Here is a 26,081-nt window from a genome sequence, read left to right as displayed (position 1 = left end):
CCCAAGATGAAAAAGTCTTTCAAAGTTTGCCAGTTAATTTTAAAGTATAAAATCAGCTTGGGCCAGGCTAATTCCAGGTTTTTCTTAAAGAAGAAGACTAGTACTCTTCAGATCATGTGTATTTGGTCTGGCCCAACATGAAAAAGTTCTTCAAAATCACACTTGAACATCTGCCTCATATTTTTTGAGCGCAATGGCTTTTAAAATATAATTTTATTAAAAATATATTTAATTATTTATTGTAATATATAATTATAAATTCAGTAATTAAAATAAATATTTTACAATATACAAAATTATATTTAATAATATATTGTATATTTACATTGTTAATAAACAGATTTACTGCTTTTCTTCATTCTATCTCCTCCAGTGTTGATCTGTGAGGTGTTTAATATAAACAGCGGGTGTTTGTGAACGCTCCCTTTAGTTCACGGTGGTTCAGTGAAGCGGCAGCTGCGAATATCAAACCAACTTCAGCCGGGGAATACGAGGCTGCGAATATCGAGCCAAACGAATCTGGAGCTGCGAATATCAAACCAACTTCAGCCTCGTCCATATCCCTGCTGCACCATTTAATGTAGAATGTAAACAATTATACTTTTTTTTGCTAACTAAAATTAAACCACTAGTTACTTGAGAAGGCATTTAAAGCTTGAATTGGTGATGGTACACAGGCCTGTTCATATTATTACACCAAGGAATCTGATGATTTCTGAATAAATCAATATACAGGCTAATATGAGGATTATTAATATAGCATAACAGCAGTAGCTACAAATACCAAAATATGGCCCACAAAACTTAAATAACATTAACTTGTACTGTTTTGATCTTCAGCAGACTTGAAGAGGCGGTTGTTTTATAGCAATTTTAATATTTCTTCAATTACTTAAACAAATCTTACTGTTTATGTTACCGGCCTCAGGCCTAGGGGGAAACCTGGGGCACGGTACAAGCGCCCGTGTCCCTTAAAAGCAAGAGAGACGGACACAGAAGTTAGCGTGTACAAAACCTGACGTTCTCTTTATTTATACAGAAATATAAAATAGCAATTTGATCATCAAAATCAACTTAAAGTGCACAGAATTAAACCAAAAAGAAAAACAGCTAAACAATCATACAGAAAATAAAGGCAAATAAATAAATAAAGCAATTTTCAATAAAATGTATTAATAAGCCAATGAATGGAATACAATAGTAATAGTATCAATAATAAATAACAGCAAAAGCAAATAAGCAACCTTAATTAAATAAACTTAATAAAATCAAATTTACAAACCCAAAACTCAAGAATAACCATAAAATCATGAAAAGAAAATAATATTAGCTCTTACAAAATAAACTTAAACTAAATAACTCATAATAAAAAAGAGAAAATATAAGAAAAGCAAAATACCAAAGCACTAAATAAATACTATAATAAACTCCTTAAACCCAATTCAATAAACCCCCCCCCCCCACACACACAAAACGATAATAAACTTCAGCATTTAAAAAGAAGTACTAAACACATTTAACAGAGTCTTAATGCAACAGAAACCTTCTAGAAAGGCGTTTACTTTAACACAGGTAATTAAGTTACTCTAGTCTTAACCTACACAACCGATAGCCTGTGTTCATTAAGAACTTTAACCCTTACAGCTCAGTTATAGAAGCTGGAGGGAACGGCGTTGCTGCACTGGCACGTGTTCTAAACTCTTAGAGAATAGAACATTGCACGCGACCAAAGATACATAAAACATGTTCTAAAACCAAGCAGGTAGAAAGCAAATGCTAGAATAAAACCATATTTAACGAACCTTAAAAGCAGGAGAGACGGACACAGAAGTTAGCGTGTAGAAAACCTGTCGTTCTGAAGAGCGGCTCCTCGCGGCCTGTTTTGTACTCTGGCCCGACCTCTAATGAAGGCGCGCCCCCTGCTGGTCTAGTGCCATTTGTAAGAACTTCAGCTGAACTGCTTCTAAAACTAATGAAGTTTATTTATAGAAAACCCAAACTAAACTAAAATAATTAAAATAAAGCAGAGTGCAACTAAAGAAAATACAAAATGTTTATAAAACTATTAAGAATAAATCTAAATGTACAGGGGATGTTTATTCTTTTATTAAAATTTCCAGCCCCTTACATCCACACAAAGCAAAGCATTCACTACAATTAGAGCAAGTTTTTTGGACGGGCTTCCCTACAGAATAAAAATAAAATATCAATAATGCACACTATAGTAAACACAATTACTAACAGGCTTTACACAAACAGTAAACAGAATTTTACACAGGCCTGTTCATATTATTACACAAAGGAATCTGATGTTTTATGAATTAATTTACATATACGCTAGTATAAGGATTATTAATATAGTGTAGTAGCTTTTGTTGTTGAGATAGCTCCTACTTTTAACATGGCAAAAAAAGAAACACCAAAATAGAAAAATAGAAAATTTTAATACCATTTATTTTTTACTGTTTTGACCTGTAGCAGAGTTTTTTCACAGTTATTTCGCTTGGCGACCGCTATACTTGCATTCCACTTTAAACAGTATGGGCACTATATACATGCTGCACTATTTAAGGTAGAACAGAAAAAATAATTTGTAAATATTTGTAAAATAATAAAGTGAAGGTTAATATTTCTCTATATGTGTAACAATGTGTTAATTCAGAATAAATGTTGATAAATGTATTGTAACTCAGTGTTTGTATGAAACTGAAACAGCTATGCTGCATGTTATATAGATACTGATTCTGCTAATTAGCTTTATACTGTTACTGTATTAAACTACAGTGGTATGACAAAGTTTGGGCCCCCCTGATCATTTTAATGGTTTCCCTTTATAAATCATTGGTTGTTCAGATCAGCAATTTCAGTTAAATATAAATATATCAATAATTATATATCATATAATTATTTAAACTAAATTAGGCAGATGCATACATTTGGGCCTCCAACAGAAAAATTACATTAATATTTAATAGATCATATATGACAATTACACAAATAATATGTGTTTATATGTAAAACAAACAATAACTTTTTATTTGCCGAACTTGTCTAGGAAACAGTAAATATTGTTGGACGTCCATGAACACAGTAATTTGAAAGTGTCCATGATTTATAGATTTTAAACAGTTTAGATCAGAACAGAACAGTTATAAAGACTAATGTTTCTTCTTCTAATGTTACAGTGAAGTGATATTTAGAGAGTAGACTGTCCGAAGAACTTCACCAGCTACAAAACTCCACCCACAACCTCATTCATCCCACAGCAGAAATATCAGCTCCTCTTCCCCCAAACTCTGACTGTTACCCAGCCAATCACCAGCCTGCTCTGCAGATCATGTTTCACCGTTCCTGTATGTGTCTTTACAGATTCATTGGCTGGCTGCAGCGAAAATCTGACCGAGGCTCCACCCGCTCACCGTCTATTGGCTCTGAGAGACAGAGGGGGCGGGACAGTGACTCCTGAGCAGAAAGAGAGAGAGAGAGAGAGAGAGAGAGAGAGAGAGAGAGAGAGAGAGAGAGAGAGAGATCGAAAGTAAGTTGATCCTCCATTACAGGAGAATAAAGAGTGACGCAGTGAAGGAGAAACCGAACTAAATTCAACCAACACGATTCTACAGCGGTTTATTTTCACTGGGTAAGTTCACAAAAAAAAATAAAATCTGAATGTGAAAGACTGACCTGTAATTTTTAATGTAATTCTGCGTTTTTTTTTTTTATCTCGGAAGCTGGAAGTTTAGTCACTTCGTGAGAAAATCCAAATTGTGGGGGCATTTCACTTAAAATTAAAGTTAGAACACAGCAAAAGAACATGATTGAAGTGTTTGACAGATACAGAATTTATTTTAGAGGTGGATTGTACATAAAGAAAAAGTCATAAAGTGAAGGCCTAAAACAGGCCTAGATCAGGCCTATCGTTGTGTAAACATGTACATTGTCGGCTCCCACAAGTTGGATTGGTTGGATGGGCACTTCTGGCGTACCATACGGTCAAGCTGCTCCCACAACAGCTCAATGGGGTTCAGATCTGGTGACTGCGCTGGCCACTCCATTACCAATAGAATACCAGCTGCCTGCTTCTGCTGTAAATAGTTCTAGCACAATTTGGAGGTGTGTTTAGGGTCACTGTCCTGTTGTAGGACGAAATTGGCTCCAATCAGGCGCTGTCCACTGGGTATGGCATGGCGTTGCAAAATGGAGTGATAGCCTTCCTTATTCAAAATCCCTTTTACCCTGTACAAATCTCCCACCTTACCAGCACCAAAGCAACCCCAGACCATCACATTACCTCCACCATGCTTAACAGATGGCGTCAGGCATTCTTCCAGTATCTTTTCATTTGTTCTGCGTCTCACAATCGTTCTTCTTTGTGATCCAAACACCTCAAACTTGGATTCATCCGTCCACAAGACTTTTCTCCAGTCTTCCTCTGTTCAATGTCTGTGTTCTTTTGCCCATCTTAATCTTTTTCTTTTATTAGCCAGTCTCAGATATGGCTTTTTCTTTGCCACTCTGCCCTGAAGCCCAGAATCCCGCAGCCACCTCTTCACTGTAGATGGTGACACTGGTGTTTTGCGGGTACTATTTAATGAAGATGCCAGTTGGGGTCCTGTGAGGCGTCTGTTTCTCAAACTAGAGACTCTAATGTACTTATCTTCTTGCTTAGTTGTGCAACGCGGCCTCCCACTTCTTTTTCTACTCTGGTTAGAGCCTGTTTGTGCTGTCCTCTGAAGGGAGTAGTACACACCGTTGTAGGAAATCTTCAATTTCTTAGCAATTTCTCGCATGGAATAGCCTTCCTTTCTAAGAACAAGAATAGACTGTCGAGTTTCAGATGAAAGTTCTCTTTTTCTGGCCATTTTGAGCGTTTAATTGACCCCACAAATGTGATGCTCCAGAAACTCAATCTGCTCAAAGGAAGGTCAGTTTTGTAGCTTCTGTAATGAGCTAGACTGTTTTCAGGTGTGTGAACATGATTGCACAAGGGTTTTCTAATCATCAATTAGCCTTCGGAGCCAATGAGCAAACACATTGTACCATTAGAACACTGGAGTGATAGTTGCTGGAAATGGGCCTCTATACACCTATGTAGATATTGCACCAAAACCAGACATTTGCAGCTAGAATAGTCATTTACCACATTAGCAATGTACAGAGTGTATTTGTCTAAAGTTAGGACTAGTTTAAAGTTATCTTCATTGAAAAGTACAGTGCTTTTCCTTCAAAAATAAGGACGTTTCAATGTGACCCCAAACTTTTGAACGGTAGTGTATGTATATATGTATATATATATATATATATATATATATATATATATATATATATATATATATATATATATTTCATTTAGTTTGTCTTTATATAAGTATTTAAAACTATTTTAGACCAGATCAAATAATATATTCCGGTGCGTCTTATAAAGACAGTGTTTCATCATGTCATACTGTCTGTCACCATTTCTCTTAAGCATATCAAGATATAAAAATATTTACTCAGCCTTAATTTAAGGGTGCCTTCACACCTACTTTCCTTTCAGTGCTTTCAGTTTTTTATAGTTTAAAATAGTGGATGTAAAAGGTTGATGCAATTCCAGAGATGGTGTAAATACTTTTGTTCCTGAAGGTAATATGACAAAAGTACATGCTTCAAGATATACTTAAAATAAAAAAAGTGAATATACTTATTTAAACAGGATAAAAACGCTACACCACTGCAAAAGGTGTGGTCATATGTAGTAGCGCTATTTTACCAGCAAGGGGTGCAAACGGACTTTAGATCAATGTGATTCTTTAAAGACATATTGTTTATCATTTCTAATGCTTTATGTTATTATAAATAAATGCCATTTAGTCTTAGTCTTTTTTCAATAATGTTATTTAACCCTGATCATATGTTAATGGTTGTTAAACTGTTCACAGGGATCTGCACTGAAGCCCCTCTATGATGGAGCTTCATAACTCCAGTGATGGAGGAGAACCCTCTCATCCAAAGTGAGTCACTTCAATAGTGCATCAATAGTTAGTAGGAGTTTATGGCCAAAAATGAAAATAGTGTAATATTGCTTCAAAGGCTAAATACTGAAAACAGAATACTGAATTTTACACAGGTTTCTAGTTGAGCTGATCAATATATTGAACCCTTTCAGACCTGACTTATGTTCTACTTCTGCCTGTAGTGCACTTAAAAATAGGATTCAATAAAAAATAACAATACATTAAAACATAATATTTGTAACTTGTCTACTTATTGCTCTGTAGTTATTCGTTTAACACTGTTATTTTTATTTGATGCAATTCAGCGCACTTTTTTTAAAATTCTACACATATTTAATATAGATTAATGTATATTTTCTCAAACTACGGCTATTTCTAGTCAGTAAAATACTCATAACATGATGGGAAAATATTTTTTTTATTAGCTGGGATGCTACCATGCTTTACGTCAGTGTGCAGAAGTGTGCATCTTAATCTGTGTGAAGTAAAAGAATACACAACAAAGAAAAAAACATGTCCATTGCAATGGATGCAGGGTCTGAAAGGGTGAATACTATTCATATTTATGTTGAAATTGTATTTTATCGTCTGAAATTAGGAAACATGGCGTTATATAGATTTTTGCCACATCATTCAGTCCTAGTTTCCAGTAATTTTTCATGTTTTTCATTAAGATAGTCTAAATATATTTTGTCTTGCTCTTCAAAAAAAAACATTTTTAGCCTCAGACAAACAAACAAACCATGTCTAAATGTCATTTTTTAACATTTGTCTGGCTGTAGTCAAGCAATTTTGATGCATCCCCACTACTTAAACCTTTATTATTCTGCTCTGATTTTTGGTAGAGCACATTTTGACTCAATATACTCCTGGTTATCTAATTATCTCTATGAGATGAGACATTTTAGACTAAAAAAAATCCACTTCTTGGTTTGTGTTCTGATTTTACCACTCAGTGCCATCTCAGATATTCTGTAGAGGAGTACATTAATTTTATTTTGCTTTGCTTCTTTGAGTCTTTGTTCCTCTAGTTGCTCATGATTACCACTCTAAAGCTTCTTTGTGGAAGCAAGTGTCTCAAAAAGTGCTATCCAGCACATTGCTTATGAATGAACTGTTTTCAGGGTGAAGAGAGCAGAGCTCAGCGATGAGTCTATGAAGAACTTCAGCAGTGGAGGAGGAAGCTCTGAATCACGGTACATCACTGCACACAGTAAACTACAGTCCTGAGAGAGAATCTGTTCCTCCTCATTGTTAAAAATGTAGCACATGCTGTAGACAAGGTTATAAAGTAGTGCTGGGCGATATAACGATATCGATTTGTTTCGCGATAATTTTTCCCTCGATGACGATGATAAGCCTGTGCAATAGAATTCGATAAACATTCATTTCCATTTCCGTCTAAGTGGCGCGGCAAACAACGAAAACACAACGTGTAATCAATCCAGAAGACGCTGGAGCAAATTAATAAATAGTTAAGAAAATTGTAATAGTTATTCTCATGCATGCAACAAAAAACCCTAAAGAATAGTGGAGTATGGCCCGACACACGCAAACAACCATAGTGTTTGTACTTTGGGAATAAACGGCCGCACTGTTCAGCACGTTTTAAATAAATTTTAAGTAAATTTTAAGCACTAAATGTAATTAATTCAATTTATATTAGGACCTCGGGGCAGGTGCTGCAAAAATGTGTATGTGGGGCGCGGATTAAAGGAAGAGGTTTTTTTGCGGAGCGGTAACAGGACAAAAACACCTTAAGAATGATGTCTAAATGACTTTCCTCTAATCTAATATAATTTAACATGGTTTAAGGATATAAAATAATTTCTAAACAAACGAACTTTTTAATATTGAGCTTATGGCCCAAGTGCAAAAACACAAAATCATTTATCATTTAGATTATCTGCCTGAACGCGAGCCCGAACCCGAGCTTGAACGCCAGCCTGACTCAGGCGCTGCATGAACTCGGGCCGGTCGAGAACACCGCTTTCCTCTCAGATTAGGCGGAAGAAAATGGTCTTTTTTTTAATGTAACAAATCACACTGTGATTTTTGTGATATTTCCCCAATTACAGCTCAGCTGCGCGTTTAAAGCTCAACGCATGAATTAATCGGTGCGCTGTGCGCCGCGCGTGCTCGCGGGGGATTTGACGCGTCTGTCAAGCAAGTTAATGGACCGTTTTGGGGGCAGAGATTAAGAAGTACAGCAGGTACATCTCAGATTTGTAGTTTAATGCTCTACTAAATTACTGGCTTTAAAACTGGCTCATGATATGGTCGGTTCTGGCTGGATTTTTTCCTGCCTACAGGCTGCATTTGACGGAAAGCAGCTCCTCAGTCAGACAACAGTGTCAGCATACAAATCGTGTGCGTTTCCTACAGGACAAACCATTTAAAAGTGCAGATAAACTCATTAAAAAATCACACAGTGTCTGTCTGGCTTAAAATACTTTTAATAAGGTACAGCTTTTAAATTATTAAATCAACATTCATTAAAAATCCGTGAGAAGTTCTGTATGCTAAATGACAAGCTAAGCTAATAAGCTAATAACATTTAATAATAACAGAAAAATAGATATGAATTTGGAAAATAACCAACTAAAGTGAGCTCAAAATACAATAATAAATATAATCTAACGAATTTCAAAATATAAATTAGAAATATTGAACTTCAATATTAAATTCAACTTCAACTACAAAAAACGCAAGGACCGATAGAACATAACGAACAGAAAAAAATAAATTTGAAATTGGAAAAAAAGTTCAAAATGCTAAAAGAAATAAAACCTAACGAATTTCAGAATATAAAATCTAAATATTGCACTGCAGCAGTACAAAAGCCTAAGTGCTTAAACAAACAAACCAAAAAACAGCCTATCACAAATCATTTTTTGAGCCCGACCCAGCTGAGGAAAAGGTGGGAAATCTTTTTTTTTCCGGCTGGGTCTTGGAAAACTTTGTGGTGAATTAAAGGGGCCGAGTTGCAATTTTTGTTTTACTTTAATCAGTTTTTAATCCGTCTTTTTAAAAACAAATATTCCAATATTGGCTGCCAATCAGTGCCCAATATTCTGAGCTCAAAAAACGCTATTCGGGCCAGCCCTACTAATCTAATATAATTTAACATGGTTTAAGAATATAAAATAATTTCTAAACAAACGAAATATTTAATATTGAGCTTATAGCCCAAGTTTTTTTTTCAGTCATGGAAAATTGGAAAAAATTGGAAAAAAGCCCGAGTTCATGCAGCGCCTGAGTCAGGCTGACGTTCAAGCTCGGGTTCTGGCTCGCGTTCATGATTAATTTGTTTTTTTTTAAAACTAATATTGGAATATTCGCTACCAATTACTGCCAAATATCCGGAGCTCAAAAAATGCTATTCGGGCCAGCCCTAATAATTATGGAGATACAGAAAAAAATATTGTGATAAAACTTCCATCACTCCCTTATTCTCTCACTAATAAAAACAAACCTTTAAGTGTGACACAAAGTGATTTGATTTATATCGTGATACATATCGATATCGACTGATATGGAAAACTATATCGTGATAAGATTTTTTCCCATATCGCCCAGCTCTATTATAAAGTTTATTTTTCTTTACTTTGTTTAATGTTAGCAGGATGGAAACCCAGAGATCTGTTTCTCCAGTGACCAGCTGTATGTCTATGAAGAGTGAAGACCGGTTCTCTAACTTGGCTTCACTACAACAGGATGCCAGTTACCATTACTCAGGGTATTTAACTGTTGTGAATTTACATCTCTTCTGGAAGATAAGAGACTAACTTGATTTATGATTAGTCCATTTCTGTAGTGTGGAACAATAGCAAATTATTATCTTTTTGCTGTTTGTAGTAATTTTAGAGAATAAATAATCATTTAGTCGTTTACAGCTGCAGCAATGTATTTTCTGATGTTACTACAGAGATGCCAATATATTTGGATATAGCTGTATATTATATGCTTTTGTTCTACAAGCTCTATTATTTGCAATATTCTTGTTATAGCATCCAACATATCTGTAGTTTATTCAAGACATTTCTGTTTATTACAGCACAAGGTTTCCTAATTACTTTGGAAAGATGTATAAAAGTGTGTGTAATTCGAATTATTGTTTTCATGTCTCCTTATTTCCTCGATCAGACTGCAGAAATCCAGAGCAGAACCTCCAGAACCCAGCTGTGTGTCTATGAAGAGTCACAACTCATTGTTTTTGCCTCCTACCTTCAGTAATGGAGCAGAACCTCCAGAACCCAGCTGTGTGTCTATGAAAAGTCACAACTCATTGTTTTTGCCTCCTACCTTCAGTAATGGAGCAGAACCTCCAGAACCCAGCTCTGTGTCTATGAAGAGTCACAACTCATTGTTTTTGCCTCCTACCTTCAGTAATGGAGCAGAACCTCCAGAGCCCAGCTGTGTGTCTATGAATATCCACAACTCAATATTTATTCCTACTACCTTCAGTAATGTTGGAATATTTAAAATGTAAGTAATTCAACTTCCCTGTTTAATACAACCATATGGGAAAGCAAGCTAATAAAAAATAAAAACATAGAAAATAGGGTATTTTATAGGGCGCAGGGACTATTCCTACATTAATCCATCAACAGTTAAGCAAGTAAAAGGTCTGGAGTGGATTCTATATGTAGCATTTTAATTTTGGAAAGGGATAGTCATTTAGTCAATGAAAGTGATAACAGTCCTTAGTGTCCTTTTGTCTTTGTTCTGGAGCACATGACATCCATTTCTTACAGAAAGATCTAGAATCCTGCTTGGTTTGGCCCAGAAAACTCAACACCACTTCTGGACATGGTTAACATGAATATTTAAGTAGTTTTTGTAATTGTAACTTTCTAAAGTAATATTTTGTTCATGTGGTTCTATCAGCTTCTGATGTTAAATGACAGATCTTGATGCAGTGAGTTTGAGGGATCAGAGATCACAGTTGTTCAGCCTTGTGCTCTTCTCTTTACACATTGATTTCCTCCTGATTCCTTGAATAGTTTAATTATATCATGGCTTGTAGTGTAGAAATATGCAGATTTCTTACAGTCTTTCTTCTGGGAATATTATTTTTTATACAGATCCTCTGCTCCTCAAAGAATCATCCTTTATTAAATAATGATTTTATACCAAATAATTTATCTCCTTCATTATTTTTACTAGCTGTAAATTTACCAGACAAAACATTAAATATCTTGTGTTTGATGATTTGGTGTTATGATTATGCAGTTTATATCAGAATTCTGATTATCCTTCCAGTCATCATTTTCTGTTTCAGATATCATTTCTTAATGAGTTGGATATTTTATTATGTGTGACTGATGCAGGAGTATTATCAAAATCAGAAAAACCTACACAGACACATTCTTTACGGGCACATTATTATATGATATGTTAAGATCATTTCTTTAACACTATTACTCATATTTACTTACCTGACACCTTGTTACTTTGTCTCTCTTCACAGAGGAAAGAGTAATCTACTGCAGGATCAGTCCAGGTGTGGATTGTGTGAGCAGCTTCTTACAGATCCAGTCTCTATCACCTGTGGACACAGTTTCTGCAGACTGTGCGTCAACAGATACTGGGATGGAATTGGACAGACTGGAGATTTCACCTGTCCCTCCTGCAGAAAGGGATCTAAAACACGTCCTGCTTTTCATCCACACACAGAGTCTATAAAGCACCAAAAACTAGAGGATGATGTTCTTCAAAGTGTCATACAGAAACACAAAACCTGTATGAAGAACAGGTACGAGAGCTTATTTGAGGGAATCAATACACAAGAGAACAGAACCCTCCTGAACAGGATTTACACACAGCTCTACATCATAGAGGGAGAGAGTGAAGGGGTGAATGAAGAACATGAGGTTATAAAGATGGAGAAGACTTCAAACAGATACTTACAGGAAACCCCAATCAACTGCTTAGACATATTTAGACCTGTAGAAGATCCTGAAGAAGAAATGGAAGTAGTGAACAATACAGCTGTGATGGTTAATGGCATCAGACAAAATGAAAAGAAAGAAAAAAAAGGACAAAAAGAGCTTAGAAATGTGATGACTAAAGGCATTGCTGGAATTGGAAAAACAGTCTCTGTACAGAAGTTCATTTTGGACTGGGCAGAGGGAACAGCCAATCAGGATGTAGATTTCATGTTTGTGCTTCCATTCCGAGAGCTGAACCTGATTAAAGATGAGCAGTACAGTCTTTACACACTTCTCTGCACTTTTCATCCTGAGCTCAAAGACCTGGACTCTAGGATATGTGATGGGCGCAGAGTTGTGTTCATCTTTGATGGTCTGGATGAAAGCAGAATTCCACTGAATTTTTCACAGTGTGAGAAAGTGTCTGACATCACCACGACATCATCAGTGGGTGTGTTAATGACAAACCTTCTCAAAGGAGAGTTGCTGCTCTCTGCTCACATCTGGATCACCTCCCGACCTGCAGCAGCCAATCAGATTCCTCCTCAGTATATTAACCGTGTGACAGAAATTCAGGGGTTTAATGACCCACAGAAGGAGGAGTACTTCAGGAAGAGAATCAGTGACCAAGACCAAGCCCAGAAAATCATCTCCCACATTAAGACAGCAAGGAGTCTCCACATCATGTGCCACATTCCCGTCTTCTGCTGGATCTCAGCCACTGTGCTTCAGAGAATCATGAAACAGAGTAATACAGAAATCCCTAAAACTCTGACTGAGATGTACTCCCACTTTCTGATCACTCAGATCAACATGAAGAATGAGAAGTATGCAGAGACCTTAAACTGGGATCCAGTGGAACTGCTGAATTCTAACAGAACCATGCTTTTGAAACTGGCTAAACTGGCTTTCAATCAGCTGATGAAGGGGAACGTGATGTTCTATGAAGAGGACCTGAGAGAGTGCGGTATTGATCTCACTGAGGCCTCAGTGTATTCTGGGATCTGCACTGAGATCTTTAGGGAGGAATGTGTGCTTTATCAAAGGAAGGTCTACAGCTTTGTACATCTGAGCTTTCAGGAGTTCCTGGCTGCTTTCTATGTGTTTCACTGCTACCTGAGCAAGAACATGGAGGAACTGAGGGATTTTAAACCACAAAACAGAAAAAGGGCAAAAAATGTTCGAAGGCGTGTGCTCCTGAGGGGAGCAGTGAGCAAAGCCTCAGAGAGTCCAAAAAATGTTCCACTGCATGAGCTCCTGATAGAAGCAGTGAGCAAAGCTTCAGAGAGTCCAAATGGACATCTGGATCTTTTCCTCCGTTTCCTGCTGGGCATCTCTCTGGATTCCAGTCAGAAGGTCCTACAGGGCCTCCTAATCCACACAGAGAGAACCTCAGAGAGCATCAATGAAACAGTGACACACATCAAAGATTTAATCTCAACAGAAGATCTTGCTACTGACAGATCTGTTAACCTGTTGCTCTGTCTGACTGAAATGAATGGCCAGGATTTACCCAGAGAGATTCAGAAGTACATAGATTCAGAGAAAAGCTCAAGAAAGGAACTGTCTGCTCTAGAGTGTTTAGCTCTTTCCTACAAGCTGCAGACCTCAGAGGAGGTGCTGGACGAGCTGGATCTGAAAAAATACAGCACATCAAGAATTGCTTATATGAAATTGCTTCCAGCTGTGAACAACTGCAGAAAGGCTCTGTGAGTATCTAAATGTATATAATGATTGTATATGTTTTAGAAATATTGACTAAAAACTATATTGACAATATTGACTTTGTACGAATTCTATGACTGTTGCTGAGAGAGGTGTTTCAGTGTTTTGCTAGCTCCCAGATACTCTGTTCATCATTGGTCAGCCCACTGCAAGACCTTGGTTGTGCAATACTTCCAAATCATGGTAGTCCATACTGCAGATGTAATGCTAGAGGTTGTGGGCTTCACTAAACCTACAACCACGAGTGCGTGAAAAGATCCGTCAAGTTTCCCCAGAGCATTATGGTCTGGGGATGCATGTCCGCTCGAGGTGTAGGGAAACTCTGCTTCCTCAAGAAGACTGTCAATGCTGCCGTATATCAAGATGTTCTGGAAACGTTCCTGATTCCGACTGTTGAGGAACAGTTCGGCGAAGAAGACTTCATATTTCAACAGGATCTTGCACCGGCTCATGCGGCAAAGTCGACCAAAGATTGGTTCACTAAAAAACAGCTTGAAGTTTTGGCATGGCCGGCCAAATCGCCTGAGCTCAATGTCATTGAAAACCTTTGGGCCATCGTCAAGCGGAAAATTCGCGACAGAAAGCCTACTACGCTGGACCAACTGAAGCAGAACATTGCCACTGCCTGGGAAGCTGTGAGTGCGGAAACTTGCGACAAGCTGGTCAAATCGATGCCGCGGAGACTTCAGGCAGTCATACAAGCCAAGGGGGCAGCCACAAAATACTGAGAAAGTGATGATTGTAATTATAATAAAAATTATTCTAATTCAATGAAACCATATACTGTATATAAAGATGGACGCCGTGTCGCCGTTCCCATTCATTCAATGAAAATGAAGCCAAAATCTTCCGCCATTTTGGCGATTCAGAGACCAGAGTCTGCGCAGTAGAGACCAGAGGAGGGAGAAAGGCTGTGGAGAGACCGCCTACTCATTTAAGTAACCCCGTCCCTGAGGGCTGCCTCGCGGTCACAGACTGCAGCGCGGGGCCGAGCGGAGCTGACGGTCTGTTATTGGTCCCACCCATAACCAGCCCTTTTACAATAACCACACCTTTTTTGAATAGAGCCGAATAAAGTTTTAAAAACCGAATTCTGTGGGGATATAAAAATTTTACAATATAAGCAGAGGTTACACTAGCTCTTGCATTTAAATAATGGAGGTAGAATTACAGTATATTAGAAAAAAAACGTGATTGAAAGTTGTCTGTTTTGCCATTGAAACCTATGGGGATGGGTGGAGTTACACAGCTTTCTGCAGCCGAACAGCAGGGGGCGCTCGACCTGTGGTGGCTTCACTTTTAAGAGATGATGCTCTGTCCAGCTATATACAGTCTATGAATGAAACGGTTTCTCCATTATTCTAATTCAATAAAACAACAGTGTCACAGTTAAATGGCCTAAATGGGCCTTTTGGAAAGCTCAGCTGAGCAAATTTTTTTCCAGGTAACAAGTTCTGTGATTAGTCTAACGAGTAGGACAGGTGCGGTGAACACCTGATTTGCTTTCTGCACAAAAAATGCATTCAAAGAATTTCATGATTGCACTATTTCAAATTATTCTAATTCGTTGACCAGCACCTGTAGTGGTACAAAAAATGGCATCAGTAACAGTTTGATGGCACAAAAGTACCTTGTATTAAGTACTATAATTTGACAAGTTCACTGATTCTTTGTGTGATGCTGTCTTTTCAACATTTTTCAACATGCTATTTTACATATGATGTGTACAGCTGGATGTATCCATGTCAGAAGCATTCTTACTACAGATTCTTCTTGGGCAAGGGGCAGGAGCCACAGTAGTTGAATTTAACAGAATGGCAAAACTATTTTATCTGTCTCATGATCTGCTGCAGGAAACAAATAATAGGAAAAAATGACCCCTAGATCTTTCTTTTTTCAATAAATCTGAAAAAAGGACACAAATTGGTATACTAGCATCAAAGTCTGGTTCAGGTTAATTGAACCACTACAGGAAGTCTGATAAGAACTTGGTTAGGATGTCCCCGAGGATGTGAATCAGCAACAGAAACTGGAAATCTGCTCAGTAGTTTATTGACTTATATGCATGTGTGGTTCTGTAAATAAAACCAATACAGAACTAGTTTAGTGGAATATTGATTAAGGAGTCAACATACACCATCAAACATATACAAATTAACAACGGTCCTTCTCAAATAGGCAAACAAAATCAAGGGCATTTAGCTACACATCTGATCGACATTAAGCATTTACTTAGCAACATTTCTAGTTAACATTTACAAATATGTAGTGTATAAACTAACACAAGAAAAGGTCCATAGTACTTACTTTAAACGTACGCACACCAAATGAACTGAGCAGCTTATAATTTAACAACCTGAACAATCAACTTTAAACTTAAACTATGAAGCTGAACTCTCTCCATCTCTCTCAGCTACTGAGGCACTGATAATTGCAGCTGCAGGGCTGATTACTTCTGCCTTCTGATTGGGTGAGAGTTAATGAGCCATCTGATTGGTGGAGTCATTACAGAATCATGAAGGGAGGGGCTGCTCCTAGGTGCTCTGCCTTTTGCACAAAATCTTATAAGGCCATTCACCTGAAACTGTACTCCATTAGTTAAACTGAACTGTACACTATGTTTGCTCTTCTTGTGTAGACTTGGTGGCTGTGATCTCACCATGAAAGACTGTGAAACCATCTGCTGTGCTCTGAAATCAGAAAGCTCCTGTCTGACAGAGCTGGACCTCAGTAACAATGACCTGCAGGATTCAGGAGTGGAGCTGCTCTCTGCTGGAATGAAAAGTTCACACTGTAAACTGGAAACACTCAGGTCAGTAATTCCTGTAATTCATTACTGAATGATAAATATTAAACTAGTAGTAAATGGTCTACCAGGCCAAAATCAAAACTATGACTTTCGTAAATATTTATAAACCTGCACTCAAAGTACAAAAAACGGGACACACACCTTCCAAAAGTTTCCACTTTTGTCACGTCAGTCCAAATAATATTTACCCAAAGTCCTGGAGATTAAGATGTTTGTTGATAAATGTGAGATGGGCCATTTTCTTCTTTTTGGTCAAAAGTGAGTGCATTTCACCTTGGAACTCTCCCATAGAGACCATTTTCATCAAGTCTCTTTGTTATTATTGAATCATTAACACTGACCTTAACTGAGGCAAGTGAGACCTGCAGTTCTTTAAATGTTTTTTCTGGGTTCTTTGTTTGCTTATTGTCATGGCTGGGCAGAATACAGACACATGCTGTATACATGCTGTAACTATAACGCCGTTACCATTTCCGACACCCCGTTACTGCACGTTACTTTAGCCGCTCAGTTAACTTTTTTTAACGCATACAGACAATGGTGCAAATGTGTGTGTGTGTGTGCGAGTCACAAGGGAGGGGAGGATAAGACCAGGGTTTCTCTAGGGGTCCGCAGGCTCATCCTCAGAGGGAGACAGTATTCTGTAGTGAGCACTTTAAATCAGGGATCTCAAACTCGCGGCCCGCAGAACGATATTTTGTGTTCATTCAAGTTCATTCATCTACTGTTTACGTATCTTTTGCACTGCTAAATTTAAGTTATTATATAACTATAATATATAATATAATCTTGAATATAGACTTGAAATTTAATTTTTAGTGTTAGTGCGGCGCGCAACAAAGACGCACCCTCTCCCCGTCCACCAGCACAGCACATCCTATTCATTTCAAAAGAGAGAGCCGCTGCATGAGCGCAGCCCCGCCCTCTGGCAAAAAGGTCAGCAGTGTGTGATACGAGCCTCACACACATGGAGCCCTGGAGGAGAAGCTGAAAGCGGATTTATAGATCACTAGAGATCACAGTGAGGGTGATGAAAAAAATCTTAAACTTACGATTGACTACACCTGTTGCTTGATTTGAATAAATAAATACGTCACGGGGGGGCACATAACGCAATAGTAGCGCAATAGTAACGCAATAGTTACTTTTACTGGTAACTAGTTACTTTTATAGTGGAGAAGTAACTAGGAACTATAACTAATTACTTTTTCAAAGTAACGTGCCCAACACTGATGAGCTTTATTAACAGTAACGTGAGGCAAAACGGTGGTCAAACAGAAAAGGGTCAAAACCAGCAAACAGTAACAATACAGAGAGCGCATACCAGAGTAGAACAGTCCAGGGTCATACACAGCAAGGCAATGGCAAAGGGCAGGCAAAAAAACAGGTCAAAACACAGCAAGGCGAAACACGATCAAAGATAGCGCTTTGTATGAGGATAATCCATCAATACGCGGAAAAGGTAGAGCGAGAAATTAGCTGCTTTTATGGTGCTAAGAATCAGTGTGATTAGTTCCTGGTTGTGTCAGGTGTGGTGTCATGTGATCATAAGTGTGTGCAGTGTCAGATTAAGGTGCATTCTGGGCAATGTAGTTTGTTGACTGAAATCGCGGGTAGAGCTGAGTGCAGGAGAAACTACAACACCCAGCGAGGCTTGGTCAGTGACAGGAGTGCCTGCAGCACCAGTCATGACACTTTTGAATTTCTTCAGCATAATGTGTTGCTTTTTAGATCTTTTATCTGCTTCATGTTGTCAGACAGGTTCTATTTAAGTGATTTCTTGATTCTACAAATCTGGCAAGAATCAGGCCTGGTTGTGGCTAGTAGTGAAATTGAACTCAGCTTTCCAGTAACTGTAGTTAATCACATTTAATTAATGGGGTGAGCAATTACTTTTTCACATAGTTTGGTTTAGCTTGTCATTAAAAATAACACTTTTTTTGTATTTACTCAAGTTATATGGACACACCCCCATCTATGGACACACTCTCAGACTTGCTGATGCCTTAACACTATTTTTATAGTTCTACCCAATTTTGCACTAGTAGTTCATTCACTAGTTCATTCATCTACTGTTTACGTATCTTTTGCACTGCTAAATTTAAGTTATTATATAACTATAATATATAATATAATCTATCTATCTATCTTTGACTGATATTAAAGCTTGTTTTGATTGTCTAAAACTGTAAGTATGACAAAAATATATGTATGTTTAAGTGTATACACTCCAGTAAAAGCTTTCTGCTTATGTTTTTGGCTTGTTTTGTTACTCTGCAGACTAGCTAAATGTAATCTTGGTCAAAAGACATGTGAAAATCTAGGATCAGTTTTAAAGCTGGAAAGCTCCTGTCTGAAAGAGCTGGACCTCAGTAACAATGACCTGCAGGATTCAGGAGTGGAGCTGCTCTCTGCTGGACTGAAGAGTTCACACTGTAAACTGGACACACTCAGGTCAGTACCTCCTGTTATTCATTACTGAATGGTAAAAATGGTTGAACCAAGTTAGTGTTACACTTTTATAAAACAGTACTATTGATATTGTTGGATTCTTTAATTCTGTAAACTTAAGACACTTAGGTCAGTAGCTCCCATTATTTATTACTAAATGGTAAATATTAATATAGTAGTGAATGGTCTACTGGTTCAAACTCATCTTATATGGTATGTTTTTTTTTAAATGACCCTGACACTAGCATGCAACCAAAACACAGAACTACAGTACAGACCAAAAGTTTGGACACACCTTCTTATTCAAATATGTTTTCTTTATTTTCAAAACTATTTACATTGTAGATTCTTACTGCATCAAAACTATGAATTAACACATTTGGAGTTATGTACTTAACAAAAAAAGGTGAAATAACTGAAAACATGTTTTATATTCTAGTTTCTTCAAAATAGCTACCCTTTGCTCTGATTGCTGCTTTGCACATTCTCTCAATGAACTTCAAGAGGTAGTCACTTGAAATGGTTTTTCAACAGTCTTGAATGAGTTTCCAGAGGTGTTTAGCACTTGTTGGCCTCTTTGCCTTCACTCTGCGGTCCAGCTCACCCCAAACCATCTCGATTGGGTTCAGATATGGTAACTGTGGAGTAGGCCTGGACAATAATTCGATATCGGTATTTATCGCGATAAGAAATGTTTCAGTAACGGTGATATCATTTTTGTGTTATATCGATATGTATTATTTACAGAATCTGTCACGGACATGCGTTTTACTGGCGTCAGCTCGCCGCACAGCTGAACACAATCAGCTTCCGTAGCTGGACTATCTCTGTGCGTGATGACGTAATCACACAGGCACGTAGCCAGATAGGCTAGGCTAGGCTAGATTTGGCTAGGCTAGGCTAGGCTCGGGTCCGCTACGCATCTAAAATGCCTCGCGCTGGAGCCAAACGGACCTGGCACGAGCGGATCCAAGGTTAAGGTAGGCTCGGTTTGCATCTGAAATGTTCCGCGCTGGAGTGGAACGGAACGGAACCGAGCCTAGCCTAGCCTCGGGTCCGCCCACGGGTCCGCTCGGTCCGCCTACGGGTCCGCTCGGTCAGCCTCTGGTCCGCTCGGTCCGCCTAAGGGTCCGCTCGGTCAGCCTCTGGTCCGCTCGGTCCGCCCACGGGTCCGCTCGGTCAGCGGTCAGTTGCGGGTCCTCTTTGTCAGCCGCGGGTCCTCTTGGCTCCCAGCGCGGGACATTTTTGATGCAAAATGAATGCCCCTGCCGCTTCCACAAGTGATTAATTGAAGGAGGGAGGTCTGATTCAGTGGTGAGGATTTGGTTCGACTCTCGAAGGTCTGCTAAACTTCAGTTTGCTGCAAATTGTGCCGGAGAGTGGAGCCGACCAGCAGCGGTAACATTAAAACATCTAATCAGTTCCACTACATACAATATTTTCCTTATACTGGCTGAAGCACTTCTATAGCTTATGTTGTAAGTTATTTAAGTTATTTAAAGTTTATGAATCCTTTAGGTTTGTTTATTTGACGGGGAAATCTTGTTGCTTTTATGTGTATAAAGGCTTCTTGTGTTCTTTATCCTAGTTGGAACACTTTTGTTTTGATCTGTTAAATTTGTTTACAAAAGACTAAGAAGCTCTGCTTCTATCCTAATTTTAAGTTATTTTTATTGGTAATAGTTATATTGGCTTATGTTTGACAGGGATGTCATGTTTTTATTTTGCTATATGCAAATAAAATTGAGCATTGATTTATCTTGACTATTGTTCATTTCTTAAGTATTATAATGTTTTCGTGAAAGGAGGTTTCAAAGACTTAAATTAAGTAGACAGTAGTAGGTACTAGGGGTGTGCCATATCATATATCACGATATTATACTCTGAAATATCGTGCCACATCACTCACCCCTAATTATCACATCAGGGTACTAATTTTTTTGCTGTTTTAAGCAAAAGAAAAACTCACACATTTCTAATTTCCTATTAAATATCTACTAGAGACAGATTATATCTGTTAAGTGTCATTTATTTTACTTATATATGGATATATATACTGGATATATGGAGATATTTGGAGTGCATTATTATTATTAGTATCATGTAATTCTCAATTATTGACTTCTGTTATAAATCTGCTAAAATTATTGTTTTTTTTTAAATATCTTAAAGGTGTGCAATATCATATCGTATACAATAATAAAAAAGGTTTTTTGTCATATCGCCAAGAGTATCGTTATCGCGATAATACCATGAAATATTGTGATATTATTTTAGGGGCATATCGCCCACCCCTAGTAGGTACGTATTTCCATTGCAGGGATTCTTAGCAGTTTTCTGAGGCCTTCTAAGTATTTGTATCGATATCGGAATTATATCGTCTCGACCGAAATTAAGGAATATATCGTGATATGAATTTTGGCCATATCGTCCAGCACTACTGTGGAGGCACGGTCATCTGCCGCAGCACTCCATCACTCTCCTTCTTGGTCAAATACCCCACATTACACAGCTGGAGGTGTGCTTGTGGTCATTGTCCTGTTGAAAAATAAATGATCGTCCAACAAAACTAACTCTGCGCAAAGTAGGATGCTGTGGTAGCCATGCTGGTTCAGTGTGCCTTCAATTTTTTAAAAAATCCCCAACAATGTCGCCAGCGAAACACCACTACACCATCACAGCTCCTCCTCCATGCTTCACAGTGGGAACCAGGCATGTGGAATCCATCCGTTCACCTTTTCTGCATCTCACAAAGACACGGCAGTTGGAACCAAAGATCTCAAATTTGGACTCATCAGACCAAAGCACAGATTTCCACTGGTCTACCGTCCATTCCTTGTGTTTCTTGGCCCAAACAAATCTATTCTGTATGTTGCCTCTCCTGAGCAGTGGTTTCCTAGCAGCTATTTGACCGTAAAGGCCTGATTTGTGCAGTCTCTTCTTAACAGTTGTTGTAGAGATGGGTCTGCTGCTAGAACTCTGTGTGGCATTCAACTGGTCTATGATCTGAGCTGCTGTTAACTTGCGATTTCGGAGGCTGGTGACTCGGATGACCTCTTCCTGAGAAGCAGAGGTGACTCTTGGTCTTCCTTTCCTGGGTTGGTACTCATATGTGCCAGTTTCGTTGTAGCGCTTGATGATTTTTGCGACTCCACTTGGGGACACATTTAAAGTTTTTGCAATTTTCCAGACTGACTGACCTTCATTTCTTAAAGTAATGATGTCCACTCATTTTTCTTTAGTTAGCTGATTGGTTTTTGCCATAATATGAATTTTAACAGTTGTCCAATAGGGCTGTCGGCTGTGAAGTAATCTGACTCCTGCACAACACAACTGATGGCCCCAACCCCATTGATAAAGCAAGAAATTCCACTAATTATCCCTGATAAGACACACCTGAACACCATTTCAGGTGACTACCTCTTGAAGCTCATTGAGAGAATGCCAAGATTGTGCAAAGCAGTAATCAGAGCAAAGGGTGGCTATTTTGAAGAAACTAGAATATAAAACATGTTTTCAGTTATTTCACCTTTTTTATTAAGTACATAACTCCCATGTGTTTATTCATAGTTGTGATGCCTTCAGTGAGAATCTACAATGTAAATAGTCATGACAATAAAGAAAACGCATTAGATGAGAAGGTGTGTCCAAACTTTTGGCCTGTACTGTATATTTAATTCGTTAGTTAATCTAAGTAGTTGTTTTTCACAACCATAAAGGGACAGTATGTACTAAGCGATAGTGTTAAATGGCTACCGTCTAGGCTTATAGACTAGCAGACCGTGATCTCACCAGGGTACTCTGAACCTTTACTGACATTCTCTTTTCTGAAGCATATACCCCATTAAAAGCCCACCTTTACTGTAAGTTATTTGTTTTCTCACTCTGCAGACTAGCTAGCTGTAATCTTGGAGTAAAAACGTGTGAAAATCTGGAATCAGTTTTAAAGCTGGAAAGCTCCTGTCTGAAAGAGCTGGACCTCAGTAACAATGACCTGCAGGATTCAGGAGTGGAGCTACTCTCTGCTGGACTGAAGAGTTCACACTGCAAACTGGAGACACTCAGGTCAGTACTTCCTGTAATTCATTACTGAATTATATTGTATTTCCAATACTTTACAAACTCTTACACTCTATACTGAACAAGAATAATACTGTGACGACCCCCTTGGTTATACACATGTTATGATTTTTACTCCACTGAGCATATAGCAGCACTGTATAGGTCTATATTAACAGTTTAGCATTGGTTCTGTTTCTCTGTAGACTTTATCATGCTTCTTTTACCCTATTCCTCAATGTTCAGGACCCCATAGACCACCACTAAGCAGCTCTTCAGCTTTCATCAGTGGTCACCGGAACATATAGTCTGTAATTAGAAAACAACACAGGCATAATATTATTTTTAAGTAGTGTATATTGCTAAAGCTTTTAACATACATTAAACATTTAATGTGCTCATAGAATTTAGTTTTCTGTAGTATCAAATGATAAACATAAACAAAAATATGTAGTTGTTAAAACCAGCTTTCTGCTGTCCAAATTCTAAATACAATGGAATATAATTTTCCTTCCTCTAAACTTGTCTCTTTGATTTTCCTCTTTTTGTGCAGGTTATCTGGTTGTATGGTCACAGAGAAAGGCTGTTGTTCTTTGGCTGCAGCTCTGAGTTCAAGGCCCTCCCACCTAAAGGAATTGGATCTAACCTACAACCACCCAGGAGAATCAGGACAACAGCTGCTCTCTGCTAGACCAGAAGATCCAGGCTACACAGTCAGGTATGAACAACTGTTCTGAGGTGTGTGTTTGAAAATTATAATTATGGTAAAAGTGGAGAATTAAATTATTAAGTTATTGTTCTGGGTGTGCACAATTAAATCGTGTAAATAATTATTCTATTTTTAAGAATAGCAAGCAGCTTCCATTAATCTCACTTGTAGTTTTGATATTAAACACAGTGTAAAAACAAACTCCCTATGTTTCAGTTAAGGAAAAAGTGCAAAATATTAGAAATCTGACAGTTTTTATATATTAAGATGTGCAATCTGAAATTAAAACAGCAATTTAATTAGTAAAATTAATTAAATTAACCACCCTGCACCAGTAAAAAGTGTTGTTATACATCACATAATGACACACTCTCACAAACATACACTCATACAAACATACACACACTCACACACCCAAACATACAATCACAAATATACAAACCCATGCAAATATGGCTTGGTCACGATAATCTGGAGCTGTCATGACATCATCTGATGAGCCGGACTGTCAGAACTTAACCACATGAATGTGCTTCTCCTAAAAATCTCAACTAAGACTGGGTCTGAGAATGTGTATGTTTTATAATTCATTTTAAATAACGTAAATAAAATATACCAAAAGTGCAAGAACAAAATAAACTCACCCATTAAAATGTTGAAATAATATATTAATACATAAATTACAATTTATGTAACAAATAGCTACATTAGCTAAACATACCTATTTCAGTAGATTAGAGGCTAAAAGCATCAGATGGAGCAGTGGATTTTATGTACCCTGCATTCCAGCCCTCTGCCGATGACCTGCAGAACTACACTGAACCCTGCAAAAGAGAGCAGATGAGCGTAAATCCCGCCCACAGAAAACACTGATAGATCCACCGAGCACAAGAAGAGACCAATCAGGATGTAAATCACACCCAGAGGCAAACTGCTGGCTTTGGTGAAACAATTGAACCCATTGGGGTTCATTGTACAGTGGTGCTGCTTATTGTGTGCAATCTGAAAGCACCTTGACACAACGGATAGGTTGCCAGGTCTGCATAGAACCTCAAGGGGATATTTGTAAGGTCTGAAGAGACTCATGTGAGATCATATAGGAGATACGTTGTTGATTTATGGAACAACCGACTAGAATACTCAAAATTAAACTTTATTCACCTCCATTATAGGATGATTACTTTCAACATTTTGAAAAAATCCCCTGTAGTTCAGCAAAATATTTTCAGTCATATATTTCAAGTCAAGTCAAGTCAAGTAGTTTTATTGTCAATACTGCATATGTACAGGACATACAGAGAATTTAAATTACGTTACTCTCCTTCCCAATTTTACAGCAAGTACAGATAATAGATATAATAAAAGAGAATGGGAGACACTGTGAGTACAATACAGCAGGGACACAATAGACATACATGAGACAAAAACAAGGTGCAGTAGTGTGGTGAGAAATAGATATATAAATATAAGTAAAAAAAAAAAAGAAATAGATATAATATAAAAGAGTGGGAGACACTATATGTACAAAACAACAAGACACAATAAACATACGTAAGACAATAGTGCAATATTGATGGTGATTGAGATGGAATGACAGTATAAATAGTATATATCAGCAGTGCAAATATGGTATGTCGTATATAGCTTAAGGCAGGTAAAGTGAATGAGTGCGTAAGTTCTTAAAGTTCACAGTTTATGGGGAATTAAAGTGCGAATTGACAGTGCAAGTATATCAGATATTGGGTGTGTAGTGCAAGTCCGTTTGGAAGGGACCAGTACTTTGTGCATTGTAGTGCAGAGTTTCAGTACTTTATTAGTGGCGGGGTCAGGATGCTGAGTGAGTGTGTGCTGGGGGCAGGATTGGGATGGGGTAGAGCAGGAAGAGAGTTCAGCATCCTCACAGCCTGATGGATGGGGCTATCTCGCAGTCTGCTGGTCCTCGCCCCGAGTCTCCGCAGTCTCCTCCCTGATGGCAGCCGGCTGAAGAAGCTGTGTAGTGGGTGAGAGGGATCTCCTGCCAGACAGAGGGCTTTCCGTGTGAGGCAGGAGCTGTACAAGTCCTGAAGGGAGGGGAGAGAGGTGCCAACAATCTTCTCACCTGCTCTCACGATGCGCTGGAGGGTCCTGCGGCCGGATGCTGTGCAGGCCCCGTACCACACGGTGAAACAGCTGGTCAGGATGCTCTCGATGGCCCCTCTGTAGAAGGTGGTCATGATGGGGGTGGGGCCTCCAGCTCTTCTCAGCTTGCGGAGAAAGTAGAGACGCTGATTTGCCTTCCTGGCCAGTGATGCTGAGTTGGTGCTCCATGAGAGGTCCTCTGTGACGTGCACACCCAGGAACTTGGTGCTGCTCACCCTCTCCACAGCAGTTCCGTTGATGAACAGAGGTGTGTGCTGTGTGTG

The 26,081-nt window shown here is 38.3% G+C and overlaps 1 protein-coding gene across 20 annotated transcripts in view; it reads left to right on the top strand.

Moving 5' to 3' along the window:
* The window catches only part of LOC103030810 (NACHT, LRR and PYD domains-containing protein 12-like), a 300,969-nt gene that overhangs the window by 168,881 nt on the left and 106,007 nt on the right, over nt 1-26,081 (top strand). For 9 of the 20 annotated variants that reach the window (XM_049468047.1, XM_049468039.1, XM_049467982.1 and 6 more), the window contains exon 1: nt 3,511-3,637. The exons of 2 other annotated variants lie outside the window; for them this stretch is intronic. Coding sequence is in view for 9 of the 18 variants with exons in the window: in XM_049468083.1 (XP_049324040.1) it covers nt 22,803-22,976 (174 nt within the window). In the remaining 9 variants the exon portion in view is untranslated. Of the gene's footprint in view, nt 1-3,510; nt 3,638-5,918; nt 5,991-7,117; nt 7,190-22,802; nt 22,977-26,081 lie in introns of those variants that run through there. 9 more of the 20 variants (XM_049468013.1, XM_049468002.1, XM_049468006.1 and 6 more) reach the window with 4 other exon arrangements.

This window comes from Astyanax mexicanus, chromosome 1 (genome assembly GCF_023375975.1).
Source record: "Astyanax mexicanus isolate ESR-SI-001 chromosome 1, AstMex3_surface, whole genome shotgun sequence".
NCBI classification, from domain to species: Eukaryota; Metazoa; Chordata; class Actinopteri; order Characiformes; family Acestrorhamphidae; genus Astyanax; species Astyanax mexicanus.
This window is presented reverse-complemented; position numbering and strand designations above follow the sequence as displayed.